The 18,453-nt window shown below is 46.8% G+C and overlaps 1 protein-coding gene across 1 annotated transcript in view; it reads left to right on the top strand.

The window, feature by feature from the left end:
• The first annotated feature begins 1,712 nt into the window (after positions 1–1,712).
• Positions 1,713–18,453, top strand: part of LOC116484231 (uncharacterized) — a 27,199-nt gene continuing 10,458 nt past the window's right edge. The window contains exons 1-8 of the mRNA XM_058428105.1: positions 1,713–1,850; positions 4,646–4,734; positions 4,976–5,122; positions 5,480–5,601; positions 5,825–6,017; positions 6,326–6,487; positions 6,793–7,104; positions 7,457–7,611. Coding sequence (XP_058284088.1) covers positions 1,713–1,850; positions 4,646–4,734; positions 4,976–5,122; positions 5,480–5,601; positions 5,825–6,017; positions 6,326–6,487; positions 6,793–7,104; positions 7,457–7,611 — 1,318 coding nt within the window. The remainder of the gene's footprint in view (positions 1,851–4,645; positions 4,735–4,975; positions 5,123–5,479; positions 5,602–5,824; positions 6,018–6,325; positions 6,488–6,792; positions 7,105–7,456; positions 7,612–18,453) is intronic.

Raw genomic sequence — 18,453 nt, 5'->3', positions numbered from 1 at the left:
TTAACCTGTCCCCTATTGATGGGCATGTGGATGGCTTCCAGTCTTTTGCTGTTATAACTAAATAATCACGCAATTATATCTGTGGGACGCATTCTCAGAAGAGGGGTTACTGGATCAGAGGTTATTTGTAACATTAATGGAGAGTGCCATATTGCATCTATACGGGTTGCAGCATCTCGCCTGCCCACCAGCAATATATGAATGGATTCAGCAGCTCCCCATGTCCCTTCCATCTCTGTCTTCCTGGCATCTCCTCTACTCTAAATTGGGCCTCTTGGAATGGTGGAATCGGGGTGTAAGGATTGGGATCAAGGGCCCCATATCTTAGAATGGTGAGATAGGGGTGTAAGGGTTGTGGGCAGGGTCTCGATATCTTAGAATGGTGAGATCGGGGTATAAGGGTGGGGGACAGGGGCCGCATATCTTAGAATGGTGAGATCGGGGTGTAAGGGTTGGGAGAAGGGGCCCCATATCTTAGAATGGTGAGATCGGGGTGTAAGGGTTGGGGCGCCCATAGGATTCCATCAGCATTTGTGATCTCCAGCTGCACGTAGCATTTGTTAAGCTGCATAACTTGATGGCATTGGGGTCACACCAGGGGCTGGTGAAGGGAGCCCCAGGGCTAGTCTGAGTCTGTAGTTCCTGGCCTTTCCCTGGGAAGATGGCTCCAGACCTTTGTAGGGGTGTCCAACAGTGTGCTGGAGTTAAATGCAGTTATGCTCCTGCCCACTCAGAGTTGCAGTTCCTTGAGCCTTGCTGTCAGCAGGATGGGATGGGCTGACAGGGTAGAGAATGTACCTGGGCTCAGCTGGCCCAGACTCCAAAGGCCACCAGAAAACCAGGGTGGCAAATGCCCATCATTTAACGAGTGGATAAAGAAACTGATATATACATACAGTGGAATACTACTCAGCCATAAAAAGGAATACATTCATGGCATTCACAGCAACCTGGATGGGATTGGAGACTATTACTCTTTTTATTTTATATTATTTTATTTTCTTGAGATGGAGTTTTTGCTCTTGTCACCCAGGCTGGAGTGCAATGGTGCGATCTCAACTCACTGCAACCTCTGCTTCCCAGGTTCAAGCAATTCTTCTGCCTCAGCTTCCCGAGTAGCTGGGACTACAGGTGCCCACCACCACACCCGGTTAATTTTTGTATTTTTAGCAGAGATGGAGTTTCACTATATTGGCCAGGCTGGTCTCGAACTCCTGACCTCAGGTGATCCACCCTCCTTGGCCTCCCAAAGTGCTGGGATTACAGGCGTGAGCCACCGCGCCTGGCCACTAAAGTCATGTTTCTCTCTTCTCCATTTTGATTCATTTGCCCAAACCTTTCCATGCCAACCAGTGTTGGTTTTTATTAATTAGTTCACATTTTTTCTCATATGAAATGAGCCGAATGATGTCAGGGTTGTCACCTTGTGGTGCGCCCAGGGTGGCCGTAGGTGGTGCTGGGACCCACTGGATCAGGGGTCCTGAAGCCTTCACAGGTGGGAGCCCAGGGCCCGGACAGCTCAGTCAGCAGGCAGGTGGGTTCAGCTAACCTGGTGCTTTAGCCCTACAAGTATCTCCTGCCACCACCCTCCACCCTGGGAGGTGGGGTCATAGTGGGGGCCTGGGGAAGGAAGGAGTAAGGGGAGTAAGGCCCTGGAGTTCTGCTTGGTGCTCTGGGCCTCCAGTCAGGACGGAGGATGAGCTTGGGCCGTCATGTGGACTCTCCCTGGGGAAGGGTCCTTCAGTGTCCCGACTCGGTCTGTCTGTGAGACACGTCCCCAGGGAAGGAGGACACTGTTGCTGCCGGCTTTGCAGGCAGTTCTGAGTGTGGTATTCACTAGATACGGGATGGTGTGTGTTTATGTCTCCATGTATGTTTCGATTAGTGACAATGCCTGGGTTTCTGCTCGACTCAGAAGTCTCAGAGCCAGGCTCAGTGGCTCATGCCTGTAATGCCAGCGCTTTGGAAGGCTGAGGTGGGAGGATCACTTGAGCCCAGGCGTTGGAGACCAGCCTAGGCAACACAGTGAGACGCCAGTCTCTACAAAAAATTTTTAAAAATTAGCCAAGCTTAGTGACCCAAGCCTGTAGTCCCAGCTGCTTGAGAGGCTGAGGTGGGAGGATGGCTTGAACCCAGGAGGCTGAGACTGCAGTGAGCTGTGGTTGCACTGTTGCACGCCAGCCCAGCCAATAGAGTGAGACCCGTCTCAAAAAAAAACAGCTTCTTAATCTTTTTTGGGTCAGAAGCTGAGAACCATACACCCACTATCCAGGAAAAAAAGCACTCTCCTAATCATTCTAGAGCACATGAACAATTTGCGTTTCAAATTATTCCCAATTTCAGGGAGGGGCTCTTTTTTGTTGTTTTTTGTTTTTTTAGTTTGTTTGTTTTTGAGACGGAGTCTCACTCTGTCACTCAGGCTGGAGTGCAGTGGCACGATCTCAGCTCACTGCAACCTCTGCCTCCCAGGTTCAAGCGATTCTCCTGCTTCAGCCTCCTGGGTAGCTGGGACTACAGGCTCCCGCCACCATGCCTGGATAATTTTTTGTATTTTTAGTAGAGACAGGGTTTCACCGTGTTAGCTAGGATGGTCTCGATCTCCTGATCTCGTGATCCGCCCGCCTCGGCCTCCCAAAGTGCTAGGATTTCAGGCATGAGCCACCATGCCTGGCCCCACGGAGGGAGTTTTTGGAGCCCCAGAAGCCCATCCACAAAGTCCTCTCAGGTCATAGTTCTCAAGTAGTGGTGTTATTATTTTGCCTGCACACTGCACATGATAACATATTCATCACACGTGCACACTCTCGGTGGAGGACACCTTGTGGGCATGGCATAGGACAAGTGCAATGTGAACAGTTACTGGCCGGGAGCCCACAGAGCTGAGTCGGTAATGCCTGGCCTAATGGCCTAACCGGTCTTAGCTTGGAAAGTCGATGCATGAGAGAGATTTCTCCTTCCCCAGAGACTGCCTGGCACCTTGCCTGGGTTGCACAGAAGGAAATTAGGTACCGTGGGGTAAAGGGGGGACTGAGCATGATGCCTGGCTTCTCTCAGTATTCCTTAGTTGTGCTAATTGCTTAGGAATACCTCCTCTCACGCGAAAGAACCCCATGGCTGTGCTCAGAGGCTGGCCAGGAAGGTAGGCGAGGCCACCCCGATGGGAGTGCTGGGGCCAGCCACTCGCCAGTTCCCCCTGGCCTGGCTGCATCTGTGGTTGCCTAGGGAAGGTAGGGAAGCGAATGACTCATTATCCCAGCAATTAGTCACACCACTGAGGCACGTGATCCGTGCAGGACATGTGCCACCTGCTGCCCCTCTGCCCTGTTCAGTGCTGCTTCTCTCCCCACTCTGAATGGGAAGTGCAACCCCAGGAAATGATCACCCCCTTTCCACAGGCACAGACTTGTAGCTGCAGCAGCCCAGGACCAAGAGACTGGGACAAAAGGGTCATTCGCCTTTATATCCCAGGGCCACCGCACAAGACCTCCAGCGACCAGGGGGACTGATCATGGAGAGGAGCATGTGGACGCTTAAGCCAAAGATTTCCCCATGTGGGCCAGGCGCGGTGCCTCACACCTGTAATCCTAGCACTTTGAGAAGCCGAGGCGGGCGGATCACTTGAGGTCAGGAGTTCAAGACCAGCCTGGCCAACATGGTGAAACCCCGTCTCTACTAAAAATACAAAAATTAGCCGGGCGTGGTGGTGCACACCTGTAAGCCAGCTACTCGGGAGGCTGAGGCAGGAGAATCACTTGAACCCAGGAGGCAGAGGTTGCAGTGAGCTGAGATCACGCCACTGCACTTCAGACTGGGTGACAGAGCGAGACTGTCTCAAAACAAAACAAGATTTCCCCCTGTGCCCCATACAGACACGACAGGTGCACATACATCTGTCAGGCTGCACATGTGTGTAAATGTACAGACACACTGTGAAGAAAGGGCTGTGCCTTAAAACAAAACCCTCCAAGGCCTGAGCAGTGAAGAGCTCCAGCAGGTGGCCCTCAGGGGGAGGAGGGGTCCTGCCTGTTTCCCCAGCCCTGGGATGCTCTCTCTGAGCTGGCTGCTCTCCAGATTGGCCCCCAGGACTCTCTCCCTTCTTAACTTCAGTCCAAGAGAGGAACAAACAAAATTCCTTCATAGACCGGTGGTGACTGCTAGTCAGTAACTAAAAACAAAGGCAAAAAACAGGTGAGAAATCCTATTTTCAGTAATTATTTCCTAACTCCAGGTTTCATATTCTAACAGTACTAGTCAAAATAAACTTGACGGAGGCTGGGCACAGTGGCTCAGGCTTGTAATCCCAGCACCTTGAGAGGCCGAGGCAAGCAGATGGCTTGAGCCCAGGAGTTCAGGACCAGCCTGGGAAACAAGGCGAAATCCTGCCTCTACAAAAAAATATATATATATATAAAATTAGCCAGGCATGGTGGTGCGTGCCTGTAGTCTCAGCTACTTGGGAGGCTGAGGTGGGAGAATCACCTGTACCACAGAGGTCGGGGCTGTATGAGCTGAGATTCCACCATTGCACTCCAGCCTGGGCATCAGACTGGGTCTCTGTCTCAAAAAAAAAATAAAAAAAAACTTGATGGACCTCAATTTTCCCATCTCCACCCACTTCTGGGGCAGCCTTGGATCCTCTCTCCAGTGCACCCTCTTCCTCTCCCTGCTGGGGAGAGGTCCTGCTGGAACCCAGCTCTTAGAGGCCAGCCGTAGAACTGTATCTGAACAAACAGCGTGAGGAGTCAGGAACTGACCTAGACCCCGCGCCTCCTGGGAGCCAGACCCTGCGTGGGCGATTTCACATCCTCCGTCTCATGCGACATCTCACACTAGCCCTCTTCCCATTTCACAGAAGATACAACTGAGACTCAGAGCAAGTGACCGTGCCAAGCTCAGACCTCGTTCTGTCTGTCTGTCTCCAGCACAACTCACTGTTTCCAGTCCATGTGAAAAAACCACCTCCTTCTCCCCGCAGTGTCCCTGCCCCCAGCCAGACACACCTGGACGTGGCGAAAGGGGCTCGGGCCAAGGTTTGGAGCCCTGGGTCCTCGTCCTGGTGGCTCTGCCACTTTGTGACTGTGATCGAGTTTCTTCCCCTCTTTGGGCCTTTCCTTCCTCACCTGTAAAGCAGTTAGCTTGGCCCAATCATGTAGAAGCTCCTCCGCCCCACACACAGACACACTCCTGTTTTTAGAGTCTGTCTGGGCACAGGGCAGCTCCCTACCATCTCCTACCAAGCCCTTCTTTTCTTCCTGCAGGGTCTGTCTGTGGAAAATCCAGACAGAGACTAAGCCTAACCCTAAACCATGAATGAATGGAGGGAAGCCCTCCTAGCATGGAAAAGAGAAATCTCTCCCTCAGCTGCTGGGCTCATCAGTCCAGTGGCCACTGTCGGGTCCGAGCTCTGCAGTGACTTCATCAATATTTTAGCTCCTGCAGAGCCCTGTTCCTTTGCAACCGCATCCTCCGTGCCCTCCAGAAAGGCTCCAGAGTCGGGTGCTCCTCACATCCCCGTCCTGTGGGTGCTGTGCCTTGCTGTCAGGTTTGGAGCCACTCAATGCCACCCTGAGCGGGGAGCTTTGGTCCTCACGACCCCCAGGGGTGAGGCTGCATGCAGGAGGCGTGTGCGCACCGGGCGAGGGAGAGGGACAGCTTGACATGTCAAAGCTTTTCGCCCCTGGGCAGGAGCTGAGGGACAGGGAGGGGAATTTTTGAAGGAAGGCCAGGGTATTTCCCTAGCCTGTCCTTGGCTTGACCTTACCCCTTGCCTCACCACAGGTATGGGGAAGAGGAGCTTTTCTCCCTGTTCCCCCGTCTTTCCCAGGCTCAGATGCTGTTTCCCTTTGTGGCCTAGGTGCGGTGGAGGCTTGCCTCTTGCATCAGCTGAGACGCCATGCCACTGGCTTCCTGTGCAGTGACAAGATGGCAGCCCTGTTCACCAAGGTGGGGAAGACGTGCCCAGTGGCAGGGGAGATTTGCCACAAGGTAAAGGAGCTGCAGCAACAAGCAGAGGGCAGGTGAGCCCTGGGCCAGCCCCTTCTTCCCTCCTTTCAGCTCTTCCCACTTGGCAATTGCTACTTCCTAGGACAGCCCATCGGAAAGTTGGCATCCTGGGCCTGTTCCTTGCAGGGCCTCTGGGTGAGGGATCAGCCTGAGGGAGGGGATTGGTTCCTTGTGGGCACAAGGCTCTGTACCCTTCCTTCACCTCAACCCCAGTCAGTTCTCTGTGCTCCCATCTTGGGGTACCAAGCCCCACTCCCGATGCCAGCATTCTGGGGTTTACCTCTAGACCACTGCACTCCTGGAGCCCTCCCTGCCTTTGCAGGAAACCCTCAGGGGTCAGCCAGGAGGCCCTGCGGAGACAGCGCTCAGTCAGCGGGAAGGCCCCGGCCCTCAGCCCTCAGGCCTTGAAACACATATGGGTACGCACGGCGCTCATCGAGAAAGTTCTGGACAAGGTTGTGCAATACCTGGCAGAAAACTGCAGGTGACTGCCCCGTTCCCCAAGCAGCCCCTCCCTTGACCTGTCTCTCGACGTCCCTCAGCCCCAGCCCTCAGGATTCTTGCCTGTCCGTGACAGCCTGTAGGTAACCCTCCATCTCCCCGTCCCCTTCGGTGCCCTCAAGGCGTTGGCCATACCAGGCACCTCATGAAGCCCAGTCCCTAAGGGCTCACTGTTTTTTGGTGACTGATCTGAATCTGGTCTTTGTGGGGACGTCCCTACCTGGTGAGCTTGACTGCCCTGGAATGAGTGCCGGAGCTTCGGCAGTCACACTGTCTGTCTCCTGGCAGCAAGTACTACGAGAAGGAGGCATTGCTGGCAGACCCTGTGTTTGGCCCGATCCTGGCCTCTCTTCTAGGTGAGCCTGAGAGCACAGGGGCCTGTGCCAGGCCCGCGGTGGGTATGGGGCAGGTACTGAGGGAGCATCGTCTGAGCTGGCTGTCTCTGTCTCCACAGTGGGACCCAGTGCCTTGGAATACACTAAGCTCAAGACAGCCAATCACTACTGGACTGACCCCTCTGCTGATGAGCTGGTCCAGAGGCACCGCATCCGGAGTCCGCCTACTCGCCAGGACTCCCCTGCAAAGCGCCCAGCCCTGCGGGTATGTGCCCCCTCCCCACCCCTTGGGCTCATCTGGGCTATGCCCTTGGGCCCATCTGGGCTATGCCCTTGGGCCTGTAGGGACAGGAAACCGGCCTCTCTACAGGACAGGTCTTGGAGATGCCCCAAGGTAGTGGCCACCTCAGAAGAGCCTTCTCTGCACAACAAAACTTAACAGAAATGCCAGGAGCCCATGCTGGTCCGTGGCTGGAGAGCAGAGGGTGGCTGGGAGTAAACCGGGGCAGGAAGGACCCTGGGGTCAGCTGGAGAGGGTCAGCAAGGAAGCGTGAGGGTGCTCAAGCCCTGAGGCCAGTTTCCCAAGGCTGGAGGCTGAGCCCTGGTCTTCCACACAGATCCGGAAACGGCACTCAAGCGGCAGCGCGTCGGAGGACAGGCTGGCTGCCTGCGCCCGTGAGTGTGTGGAGTCCCTGCACCAGAATTCACGGACGCGGCTGCTTTTCTTCTACAGCCTCTTTCTTCTACAGCCACCCAACAAGAGATACCAAAGGCAAGACCACTAAAAGCATGCCAGCAAAACATAATATAATGAACAGATATATATCCAGCTCTGAGACCTGGCCACAAGGGCCCTGTTAGAGGAAGTTACAGGCTGACTGAAGACCAGAGTTCCTGCTGTTACAGTAGCAGCAAAACTGCTGGGTTCTGCTACCCAGGCTTAAAAGGTCAATGCCAGCACTTGGGAAACTGTCACTGGGGACCCTGGTCACAGCTGCTATTAATGCCTGGGTACACCTACAGCAGTTAGAAATCCCAAACTCTACTTCATCTTTACTGCCTGACAATTTGTTTATTAGAAGAATTCCTACTTTTCTAATGCTATAATACAGAATTTCAGGCCACACCCCAGAAATCTGGTATAGCGTAAGCATACCACCTCATGCGAGATGTTCACTTATGCAAACTTCTAGCATATACAGATTCTCTTCAATGTACCCCTGAACTTGAAATGTTTAGGATGGAAGCAGAATGACATGGTTAAGCCCATTCTTTGACTTAAGACAAACTTGGGATGAAACCCTGTGTCTAACACCTCTTGTATACATCTGTGAGCTCTGGGAATCTCACTTAGCTTCTCTGACCCTCTATTTTCTCACTGGCATCTAGGGTGGAGTATCAACTATTTCATAACATTGTTAGGACAGCTCAATAATTAGATACCAGATGGAAAGAGCTCCTCAGCACAGTAGCACTCAGCACACAATAAATATTTAAATATGAAACAAAAAAAGAGCAACGTTTTCCACACTTGGCCTTGGGGAACCTCAGCAAAGCACACCTTCTATCTATGAGGATAAGGAATAAGAGGGCTTTGCCATGGAGCTATGGGTGTGCTAAATCTAGGAAAGAAGCCTTAATTTGAAGTTTTTTTTTTTTCATCTGAAGAATGAGAACATTCACCTCAAAATGGCTGAGGTAAAACCAAAATAATATGTGTAAGTGCTCAATAACTGGCTGTGATTGGCCCCACTTCAGCCCTGACTAGCCACGAAATGAAATACAGGTCACCCAGAACTGGTTTCCTCCCAGGCCTCTAAGTCAGTTTGAATGCTTGTCTGGAGCTGGAGTCCCAAGAAGCAGGAATAAACCTCTCAAGACTGAAATCAAAATCAATGCATGCTTTGAGGGTACCAGACACACATGCCATTGATGGAACATATACACAAGATCCCAAACATCTGTTAATATGGAATGAGACCAGCCCACTCTCCTTTAGGTATATGACCTCCCCTTTTGGATAAGACACGGTAGGTGTATCATTAACATTTAACACAGGGGAAACTGTAGATATATCTATCTAGTTATTATTTTGTAGTAAATATAGCTTTAATTTTTAAATAGACTGTCAATAATACTGTTTTCCAAGTAGATGGAACTATACCATTTTACATTCCCACCAGCAGTGATGAGAGTTTCAGTCCCTCTACAACCTGGCCAACACCTGGTTTGGTCAATCTTTTTATATCTAGCCAGTCTAATATGTATGTATGTTGTGGGATGTGGGTGGGGTGGAGCCACATCACATCCAGCAAGGAGTTAGTTTAGCATTTTGTTTTTCAAGGAAACATTCGTAACTTTGAAATTGCCTTTCGAAGCAGTTTTCAAAGCTCTAACATTTAACTGTATGCTAAAACTAAGTGTCTCAGAATGCTTGGATTGATAACCATCAGAAATAATCCTTGACAAACTTCTCAAATAATCCTTTGGTCGGGTGTGGTGGTTCACGCCTGTAATCCCAGCACTTTGGAAGGTTGAGGCAGGTAAATCACCTGAGGTCAGGAGTTTGAAACCAGCCTGCCTAACATGGCGAAACCCCGTCTCTACTGAAAATACAAAAATTAGCCAGGCGTGGAAGTGCACACCTGTAATCCCAGCTACTCGGGAAGCTGAGGCACAAGAATTGCTTGAACCCAGGAGGCAGAGTTTGCAGTGGGCCGAGATTGCGCCACTACACTCCAGCCTGGGTGACAGAGCAAGACTCTGTCTAAAAAAAAAAAAAAAAAGTTCCTTGACAAACTCCTGCCTGAAAGAAATCCAAAATCAAAGCCTGTAGAGTCCATGCCCTGAGAAGGCAGAATATGTGAAGATTTTATTCAAGGTTCCACCCTAATGCTGCAAAGCCTGGCAAAGAGGCACTGTGAAAAATCAACAGATCACATGCATTGGTCTTAAAAGTGGTACCAATGCCCTGGAGGGCCTCATCCTTTTCCACATTTCACAAAAACAAGTTAGGGTGATGAACAGTGAAGTAACAATTCAAATCACAAAGAACCCTGAAAACTAGGTTAAATAGTTTTTATTTTATCTTATTGTCATTTGTTTTTTTTTGAGACAGGGCCTAGTTCTGTTGCCCAGGCTGGAGTGCAGTGGCTCACTTCAACCTCAATCTTCCTGGGCTCAAGCAATCTTCCCACCTCAGCCTCTAGAACAGCTGGGACTACAGGCATGTGATATCTACCACATCTGGCTGATTTAAAAAAATTTTTAGTAGAGGTAGCATCTCACTATGTTGCCCAGGCTGGTCTCGAACTCCTGAGCTCAAGCAATCCTCTTACCTCAGCCTCACAAAGTCCTGGGATTACAGGCATGAGCCACTGCACCCAGCTTGATTTTATCTTAAGGGTAACTGAGAGACACGGAAAAGGGGATCTGCAGAGCTGTTGTGTGGATAGCAAAGAAGGCTGACCAGGGAAACTAAGGAAAAGTACCAGTAGGAACCAGTGTCCAGCAAAAAGGAAAACTAAGTTGGACTTAAAGGATTTTGTCCAGCAGAGCTCAGACAGCTGGATGGACACTGGAGCCATACAGAGCTACGATTTTGTTCCCCCAAGGGGGTATGAAGGAATAAATGGGACAACAGAATAGATGATAACAGCAACAAAGGAAATGAAGAATGGGTCGTACATTATAGGCTAAAGACAGAACAAAGTCAATAGATTAGGAGCAAATAAATGGAAGACCAGTGATTTCAATAGGCCGATAGCTATAAGAGGAATGAGGGTGGCAGACAAGATAAACACGAAGAGGTGGGACATTGAAGATTAAGAGCTCTGAGGATGGCAAGGTCCAGAGTATGGAACTAGAGGTGGCTGACTTAGAATGTGAGAAGTTTGAAACATTAGATAAGTCATTTATGTGGACACTAAAGAGATCGATGGTGGTAACTGGGCCTGGAATTAAACGATGAGATTTTCAGAGACCTGGGACAATCAGCAGGCTCTACTTGGCATAGCAGCATCTTAAAGGAAAAGTCTTCAGCTAAAGCAGAAGATGGGGGGAGCATTCACCAATAAAAAGAAGAAAGCCAGTTTGTTAACCCTGGAAAAGGGGAGTTTCAAGTGGCACAGCAGAGAGCTCTGAGAGTTGTCAAGGGAGAAACAGCATAAAGCAGAATCCAGAAAAAATACCCAAGAGGGGATGCTGCCCCAAAGGCTTGTGTCTGAAAACACCAAAGATGGCAAGTATGGGCTCTGGTATCTGTCCTCACCCAAGGTTTTTTTAAAAGGTATTTTGGAAAGAGTCAAAAAAGCAACATGGTAAGGACTACAGACCCCTTTTCTCATTCACATCAATTTGTATTCACTATTGTGTTGGTACACCTGTTTCACCAGCCACAAACCCATCTACCTCCACTAGCTTGAAAGTTCTCTACTGTGCCTACAAAGGTATCCTGAGGCTTTGTCAAATTCCTGTACAAAGCTAGGAATTATCTCTGTAGTGATCCTCTAATCTGGCAATAAACCTGTCTAAGTAGAAAATGGCATGAAAACCCACGTTGGTCTCTAATGAACCCTACTTCCTTAAGTGCTCACAGTTCATGGTCATTCATCTGTTCTGCAATCTGGACCAGGTTCATTTAAGCTTCTAACAACTTACTGAACGTCTAGCACATGCCAAACACTGTGTTAGAAGCACTTTAGGTAAACAGTCTTCACCAAATCCTAAGAAGTGGCTATTACTACTGCGTCTTAACAAAAGGAAACCAAGACTTGGGACAGTCAGTTTGTACAAGTAACAGCTAATGAGTGAGAGAGACTGGATTCTTTCCCACTCCAAGTACCATTCACTAGCTACTTTTTTTTTTTTTAATCTTTAGGACTTCACATCTGTTTGTCTTCACATTCCTCAGCACTTTTCCTTTGTCTGAATCCTGTAAGACCATCAACTACAGACTACTGATCTTCCCTACCAGAAGTCCCTGCTTTAGGACCCAGAGTATTCGGGTCTTAAATCTTATCTAGGGCCTTGCCACTACAGGAACTCATTAAAAATGCATTTTGGGTCCCACCCCAGACCTGAATTAGAATCTGCATTTTTAAAAGATTCCCAGGAGATGTGTATACACATTAAGTTTTAGAATCACTGATCCATACAAACCCGAGGCTTGCTACTTCAAATTCCTAATCAATTGCCTTATCACACCCAAACATCTTTCATATATAATTATTTCCTCTGACTTAAAGACTGGAGGTTATGGCCAAGTGCAGTAGCTCACGCCTGTAATACCAGCACCTTGGGGGACTGAGGCAGGAGGACTGCTTGAGGCCAGGAGTTCAAGACCACCCTGGACAACATAGCAAGGCCTGTCTCTAAAAAAAATAAATCAGCCAGGCATTATGGCATGCACTGATAGTCCCAATTACTCAGGAGGCTGAGGCAGGAGAATCACTTGAGCCTAGGAGGTTGAGGCTGCAGTGAGTCATGATCGTGCCACTGCACTCCAGACTGGGCAACAGGGAAAAATCCTGTCTCAAAAAAAAAAAGACTGGCGGTTATAATTTAAATACAGTTCTCACAGTAAAATGGTAAATACTTAAGAGAAAAAAAAGGCATCAGATAAAGAAATCAACATGGCTATATAGGACATTTACTTAACAGTTCCTTCTCTCTGAAAACACTGGGTGGGAGTGGAGGACAACAAAGAGAGGCAAGACGGACACAGTAACCATGAACAAATAAGAATATAAAAAAAGAGTGGTAAGGATGATCATAGTTTCAGGAAAAGTGATGGCTAGAACAAGCTGATCACTGTGAAAAACATTCAAGACAACCCAAGGGACTTTGTAAGCTCATACTGAGCAAAACTGAAAGGAGCAAGGGCCTACTTAGAGCAGAAAGAGAAAAATGTTATGAAGGATTTAAGGACACTACTGGGCCACTTGACAAAACTGGAATATGAATGACAGTTTAATCAAAGTAGTGTTATCAACTTTAAATTGACTAAAGTTAACTGTTTTGTTACATATGAATGTATGTAAGATCATCTCTATTCTTTTTTTTTTTTTTTTTGAGCAAGTGTCTCCCTCTGTAACCCAGGCTAGAGCGCAGGTGCACAATTGCAGCTCACTGCAGTCTCAACCTCCCACCTCAGCCTCCGAAGTAGCTAGCAGCATGCCACCATGTCTGGCTAATTTTTTTTTTTTTTTTGTAGAGGCAGGCTCTCACTACGTTGCCCAGGCTGGTCTTGAACTCCTGGGCTCAAGTAATCCTCCTGCCTCAGCCTCCCAAAGTGCTCAGATCACAGGTGTGAGCCTCCGTGCCTGGGCCAATTATCTCTACTCTTAGTGATTCAGAAAACAATCATGTATTGATATATGGAGAGAGAATGTGCAAATGATAAAGCAAGTGGGGTAAAATGAACACCAACAAAACTCCTCAGACACCGGATTAAAGAAGGAAGAGGTTTTTTATTCAGCCGGGAGCATCGGCAGACTCGCATCTTAAGAGCCAAGCTCCCCGAAGACAGAGTTCCTGGCCCTTTTAGGGGCTTACAACTCTAAAGGGTTCCACGTGAAAGGGTCGTGATGGATTGAGAGCACATGTGGTTAGATTGGGGCGGGGGGGTGTTAATCTTTTAACCTCAGGCCGGGTCATCAGTGGCACCAGCTGGTCTTGCCACTGACTTCATTCCTGTTGTTTTTCAACTTTTACTTCCTCCTCCTCTTCAGAGACAGGAGACAGTAAGAGAAATGGCTTCTCTCCTCATTGGCCATATAAAAATTCATTGTTCTAGGAAGTCCTGTTGAATTTACCAAGCATTTCCCAAATTTATTTATTAATTTGTTACCTCTATTACATATGTTTATTACGTTTTTAACCTAGTAACTATTAATGAGCCCAAACTTACAGAAACAATGCCCCAAGGATGTTCTGTGATGTTACTATTATTTGGTTGGAAATGTACACAACAGTCATAACATATACTCCATTTATTTATTTATTTATTTATTTATTTTTATTTATTTATTTTTTGAGATAGAGTCTTGTTCTGTCACCCAGGCTGGAATGCAGTGGTACAATCTCGGCTCACTGCAACCTCTACCTCCCAGGTTCAAGTGATTCTCCTGCCTCAGCCTCCTGAGTAGCTGGGACTACAGGTATGTGCCACCACGCCTGGCTAATTTTTTATATTTTTAGTAGAGACAAAGTTCTACCATGTAGGCTGGTCTCGAACTCATGGTCTCGAACTCATGACCTCAAACTATCCAGCCACCTCCGCCCCCTAAAGTGCTGGGATTACAGCCATGAGCCAACATGCCTGGCCTTCCATAAGGCATTTAAAATCACTTCCAAAGGCACAATCAACAGACTTGCCAAAAGTCAGTGGCGCGGTGGCTCATGTTTGTAATCCCAGCACTTTGGGAGGCTGAGGCGGGCGGATCACGAGGTCAGGAGATCGAGACCACGGTGAAACCCTGTCTCTACTAAAAATACAAAAAAATTAGCCGGGCGTGGTGGCGGGCGCCTGTAGTCCCAGCTACTCGGAGAGGCTGAGGCAGGAGAATGGCATGAACCCGGGAGGCAGAGCTTGCAGTGAGCCGAGATCGCGCCACTGCACTCCAGCCTGGGTGACAGAGCGAGACTCTGTCTCAAAAAAAAAAAAAAAAAAAAGATCTCTAGACTCAGACCTGCCTTCAAATTCCAACTCCCCACAACCCAAAGCCAATCAACTGTCCTAACAGACTAACATCAAAGAGCAATTAGCATGTGGTCCTCAACTTCTCCAGATCAGCTCCAGAAAGATGTATACTATTAACAGTGGAAATATTGTGAACTGAAGTCTTTAAGGGATAGCATTAATCAAAAGCATTCCCATGGGTAAATGATTATATATATAATATGTTTCTCACCAACAAAAGCCTCTATAAATTTCAGACTGATCTGATGACAATTTAACTTATTTTTTAAATGCATAATTATGTCAAATAAATGCCACTACAAAGGCCTGAATACAGTCTCTGAGTCTAAGGTCCTCCCCATCTTCTCCTCCATTTCACATTTGATTATACATATATTTGAGAGAACATCACTCATTATTTGTTTTGGGAGTATTATCGGATATTATCTGATATTTCAGATATCATCAAAGGTAGTTGATTGGAAGTCAATGGCATTATTTATACTAAAAGAGTAGGATCCTCATCAGTAGATAGAGGCATATAAGTATAGTCATATTACATCTATGAAGTGTCAATATCAGACGGCAGCTTCAAAGCCAAAGTCGTGGTTGGATGTAAAGTGGAATTTTAATTGGTGAAGCAGGCAGATAGAGAGAAATGTTGATTCCATAATAACGTGAAGTCCATGAAAGCCTGTGGTATAAAGAATGTTGAGCCATAGAGTCCATTGGAGATAGTAAAGGGGGCCTGGCAACATTCAGAGACTTGTAGAAGGGTAAAGTACATACCTAAGGTAGCTGTGATGGATAGTGCTTGAAGTATTTGCTTTTGACTACCTTCTATCAGGCTGTCTCCAACCTTGAAAGTTTCTTGAGGGCAAGAATCAAGTCTTTTACATCTTCTAGAATGCCTCTGTGTACCCAACAGGTCCTCAATAAATAATTTATTACCCTACTTTGTTAGAAAATATAGGAATACTTAGCTGTACAGCACGATGTGATTTGATCAAACCCAACTTATGAGTGGAGAGTAACAGCGTTGACTCTATTTAAAAACAACACTCCCTATTCCCTTTTCACCTTCATAGTATATTCGTTTGGTTTCTAGTAATGTTGGTTCTGTCCATATGTTTCTAGATAATAGTACAAACTGTGTTGTGCCTAAGTAAAATTATACCAAGAATTTTATGGGGGAAAAGCTAATGCACTGCTCTTAGTTTTGATTAAGATTTTAGATGTTTGAAAATATAAATTCCGATATTGGACAGTGAGGGTTTTGTTTTGGAGGTTGGAGGAGATTGAAGTGTTGGGGTAAGACGGATAGGCTCCTTTGGCTACTTGTGTATGGGGGTGGGGAGAATATACAAGTTTACCAAATCTTGTAAATTCTCACAGTGCTTAGTTTTGTGACTGTACAAAAACTGGAATTGCTTTTCCTAGATCTCAGTGGAGAAATGTAAGCTGTGAGTTTAGCATCTTGTTTACTGGTTTTGGCCAGGGTTTTGCAAGCTTTTGTGGAGAAAATTATATTGCTTTCCTTATCCCCTTTGTAACATATATGTATATCAATATGCTTCCTTGTGTTTTACTACGGTAAAATTCTATCTTGCATATAGAGAAATAAGTCTATTAGAGTGAATTAAAAGAAATCTTTATTCTGAGATGGCAGCCTTGTCTAATGGACGGTATGTTTAAGCCTTGTTAATACATCACACTAGAGCCCAGCGCAGTGGTGTGCGCCTGTAATTCCAGCCTCTTGGGAGGCCGAGGCAGGAGGATTGCTTGAACCTAGGAGTTTCAGACCAGCCTGGGCTACATAACGAGACCCCAACTCAGTCAATCAACCAATCAATCATTTACACTAAAAAGTAAGATCTTTCTTGCTGTTTCAGAATGTTTTTCCCAGACATTCTAACAAATGTCTGGGTGTCTAAAAGAATAAAAAGTGTTTAAGACAGAGTTACAGCAGTCATCAGAGAAAAATCCTGGACAAGTTGCAAATCTATACCAGTTGTGAATTGCTATGACTGCAGTTGAAATCCGATGTTATTTTTGTACAGTCTTTTTGGGTGTATCTGTGTTTAATAATAACTTCTTTGCAAATTGAGAGGACTGTAGCTATGATTTCTTCTTAGAGACCTTGACCTTGAAGGACTTACAGTTCAATGGAAGAGAGAACTAGAAACCAAGAATTCAATGCAGAGAGTGAGGTTCTGCAGTACAGGGTGTATACAGGGTGCAGAGAAGCACTGTGGCACCCGTGTTCTGGCCTCATCTTCTACTGCTCTAGACTTCCTGAGTGCCATTTCCTGAACCTACCTGTTTTCTTCCACCATCTGGACCTCTCTTTGTAGGTGCCATTCTCTCTCCTTGCAAGCCTTTTCCACACCTTATGTGTCTGGTGAAGTTCTGTTTCCTCAGAAGCTCTAGCTCATGCAAATAATTGTTTTATCTACATCTCTGTTCCTTCTTTATAAATAATTACAGTCAATTCTTATTATTTGCAGTAGTAATATTCTATAAAGTTTCCTGGAACACTGAATTAATCAAATACTGAGCCCTTGTTTCCAGGGTAAATATGTACATATATACATATCTCACATAGGTTATAATTTTAATTCCTAAAAACAACTCACCCTGGTAGATTGAATTTTTTCTTTCCTAGAGAATAAGTGAAGTACAGAAGTGTTAAGTGATTTGCCTGAGGCCACTCCACTAACAGGTGCCAGAGTAAAGATTCAGACCCCGTCCAATTGGCCCGAGAGCCACAGCTTCTTGCACCACACTGCACTGCCCTCTACTGTCTCTGTCCTCGGGTCATCTTTGTATGAGAGCTGAAACAAGAAGACCGAGGGTCACCTTATTTGACCTTAGCATGGGATGTGTGCAAGGAGTGACAGAGTTTTCACTACTATGTGTATATCCATGAGTCACCTTGAAAGCTCCACAAGGAGTAACTTGGGGATTACAGAGACATTTTAGCAAGTAAGCAAATTTGCACATGTTGGATCCACAAATAATGAGGGTCAACTGTATTTGTAAGTGACTGCTCCGGTCTGTTTCAAGGTAATCCCTTCCCCCAAGAGTGTGGAATGTTTCTTTAGTTTCTTTGATAGTTTATTTATTTAGTAAGTACTTACTATAAAGCACACTCTGCATTAATTCGTGGTGAACAAGCTAGAGATTAAGTCCTGCCCTGTGGATTTTATATTAGAGCGAGAAAGACAGATAGCTAAGTCTGGAGCTCAGGGGCGAGGCCCAGGTTGGAATTACAGATTCACTTGACCAAGATGAAATCTGGTGTGTCCCCTCCTACTTCACATCCCCAGATACACTTCCAGAACATTTCTATTCTATTCTTATGTATAAACTCTTCCTTTTGAGCCTCTCTCCACTGATGCATGTCAACCTGTACTTGTTTTTTGTTGATTTTGAGGCCACTTGCCCATATAACTGGCAGGATATTGAAGAAGAATCATACCGACCAGGCTCTGCTACCTAACAGCTGAGTTACTTTCATCAAGCTCTTGGGCTTCTGGGGCTGTTTCCTAATTTCAAAAGTGCAGATGTGATGTGTTAGGCCCTGGTGAGTTGCAAGGAAGAGGTACACACATATCACCTTTGATGATGAGGGCCGAATGTTAACTTGGATGGAAAGTCATCCAAACAGTGATATTGTCTCTGGCCCTAGTACTTTTAAAACCTCACAGAATATTAATTTAGCAGTATTTAGGATAGGGTTTGAGCTCTGAAGACCTATAGTGTGGTTATTTGTTCATATGGCTGTTTTCCATACTAGACCATGAGCTCCATGGGGGCAGGGTCTACAGTTTCATCTTTCTATCCTAGGCACTCAGTTCAGTGCCTGATATATAGTAATAGAGGCACAAATGTTTCAAGACTTGAGGAATTTTCAACTCTTACTGAAAGAAT

This window comes from Hylobates moloch, unplaced genomic scaffold (assembly GCF_009828535.3).
Source record: "Hylobates moloch isolate HMO894 unplaced genomic scaffold, HMol_V3 SCAFFOLD_15, whole genome shotgun sequence".
In the NCBI taxonomy this organism is placed as follows: domain Eukaryota; kingdom Metazoa; phylum Chordata; class Mammalia; order Primates; family Hylobatidae; genus Hylobates; species Hylobates moloch.
This window is presented reverse-complemented; position numbering and strand designations above follow the sequence as displayed.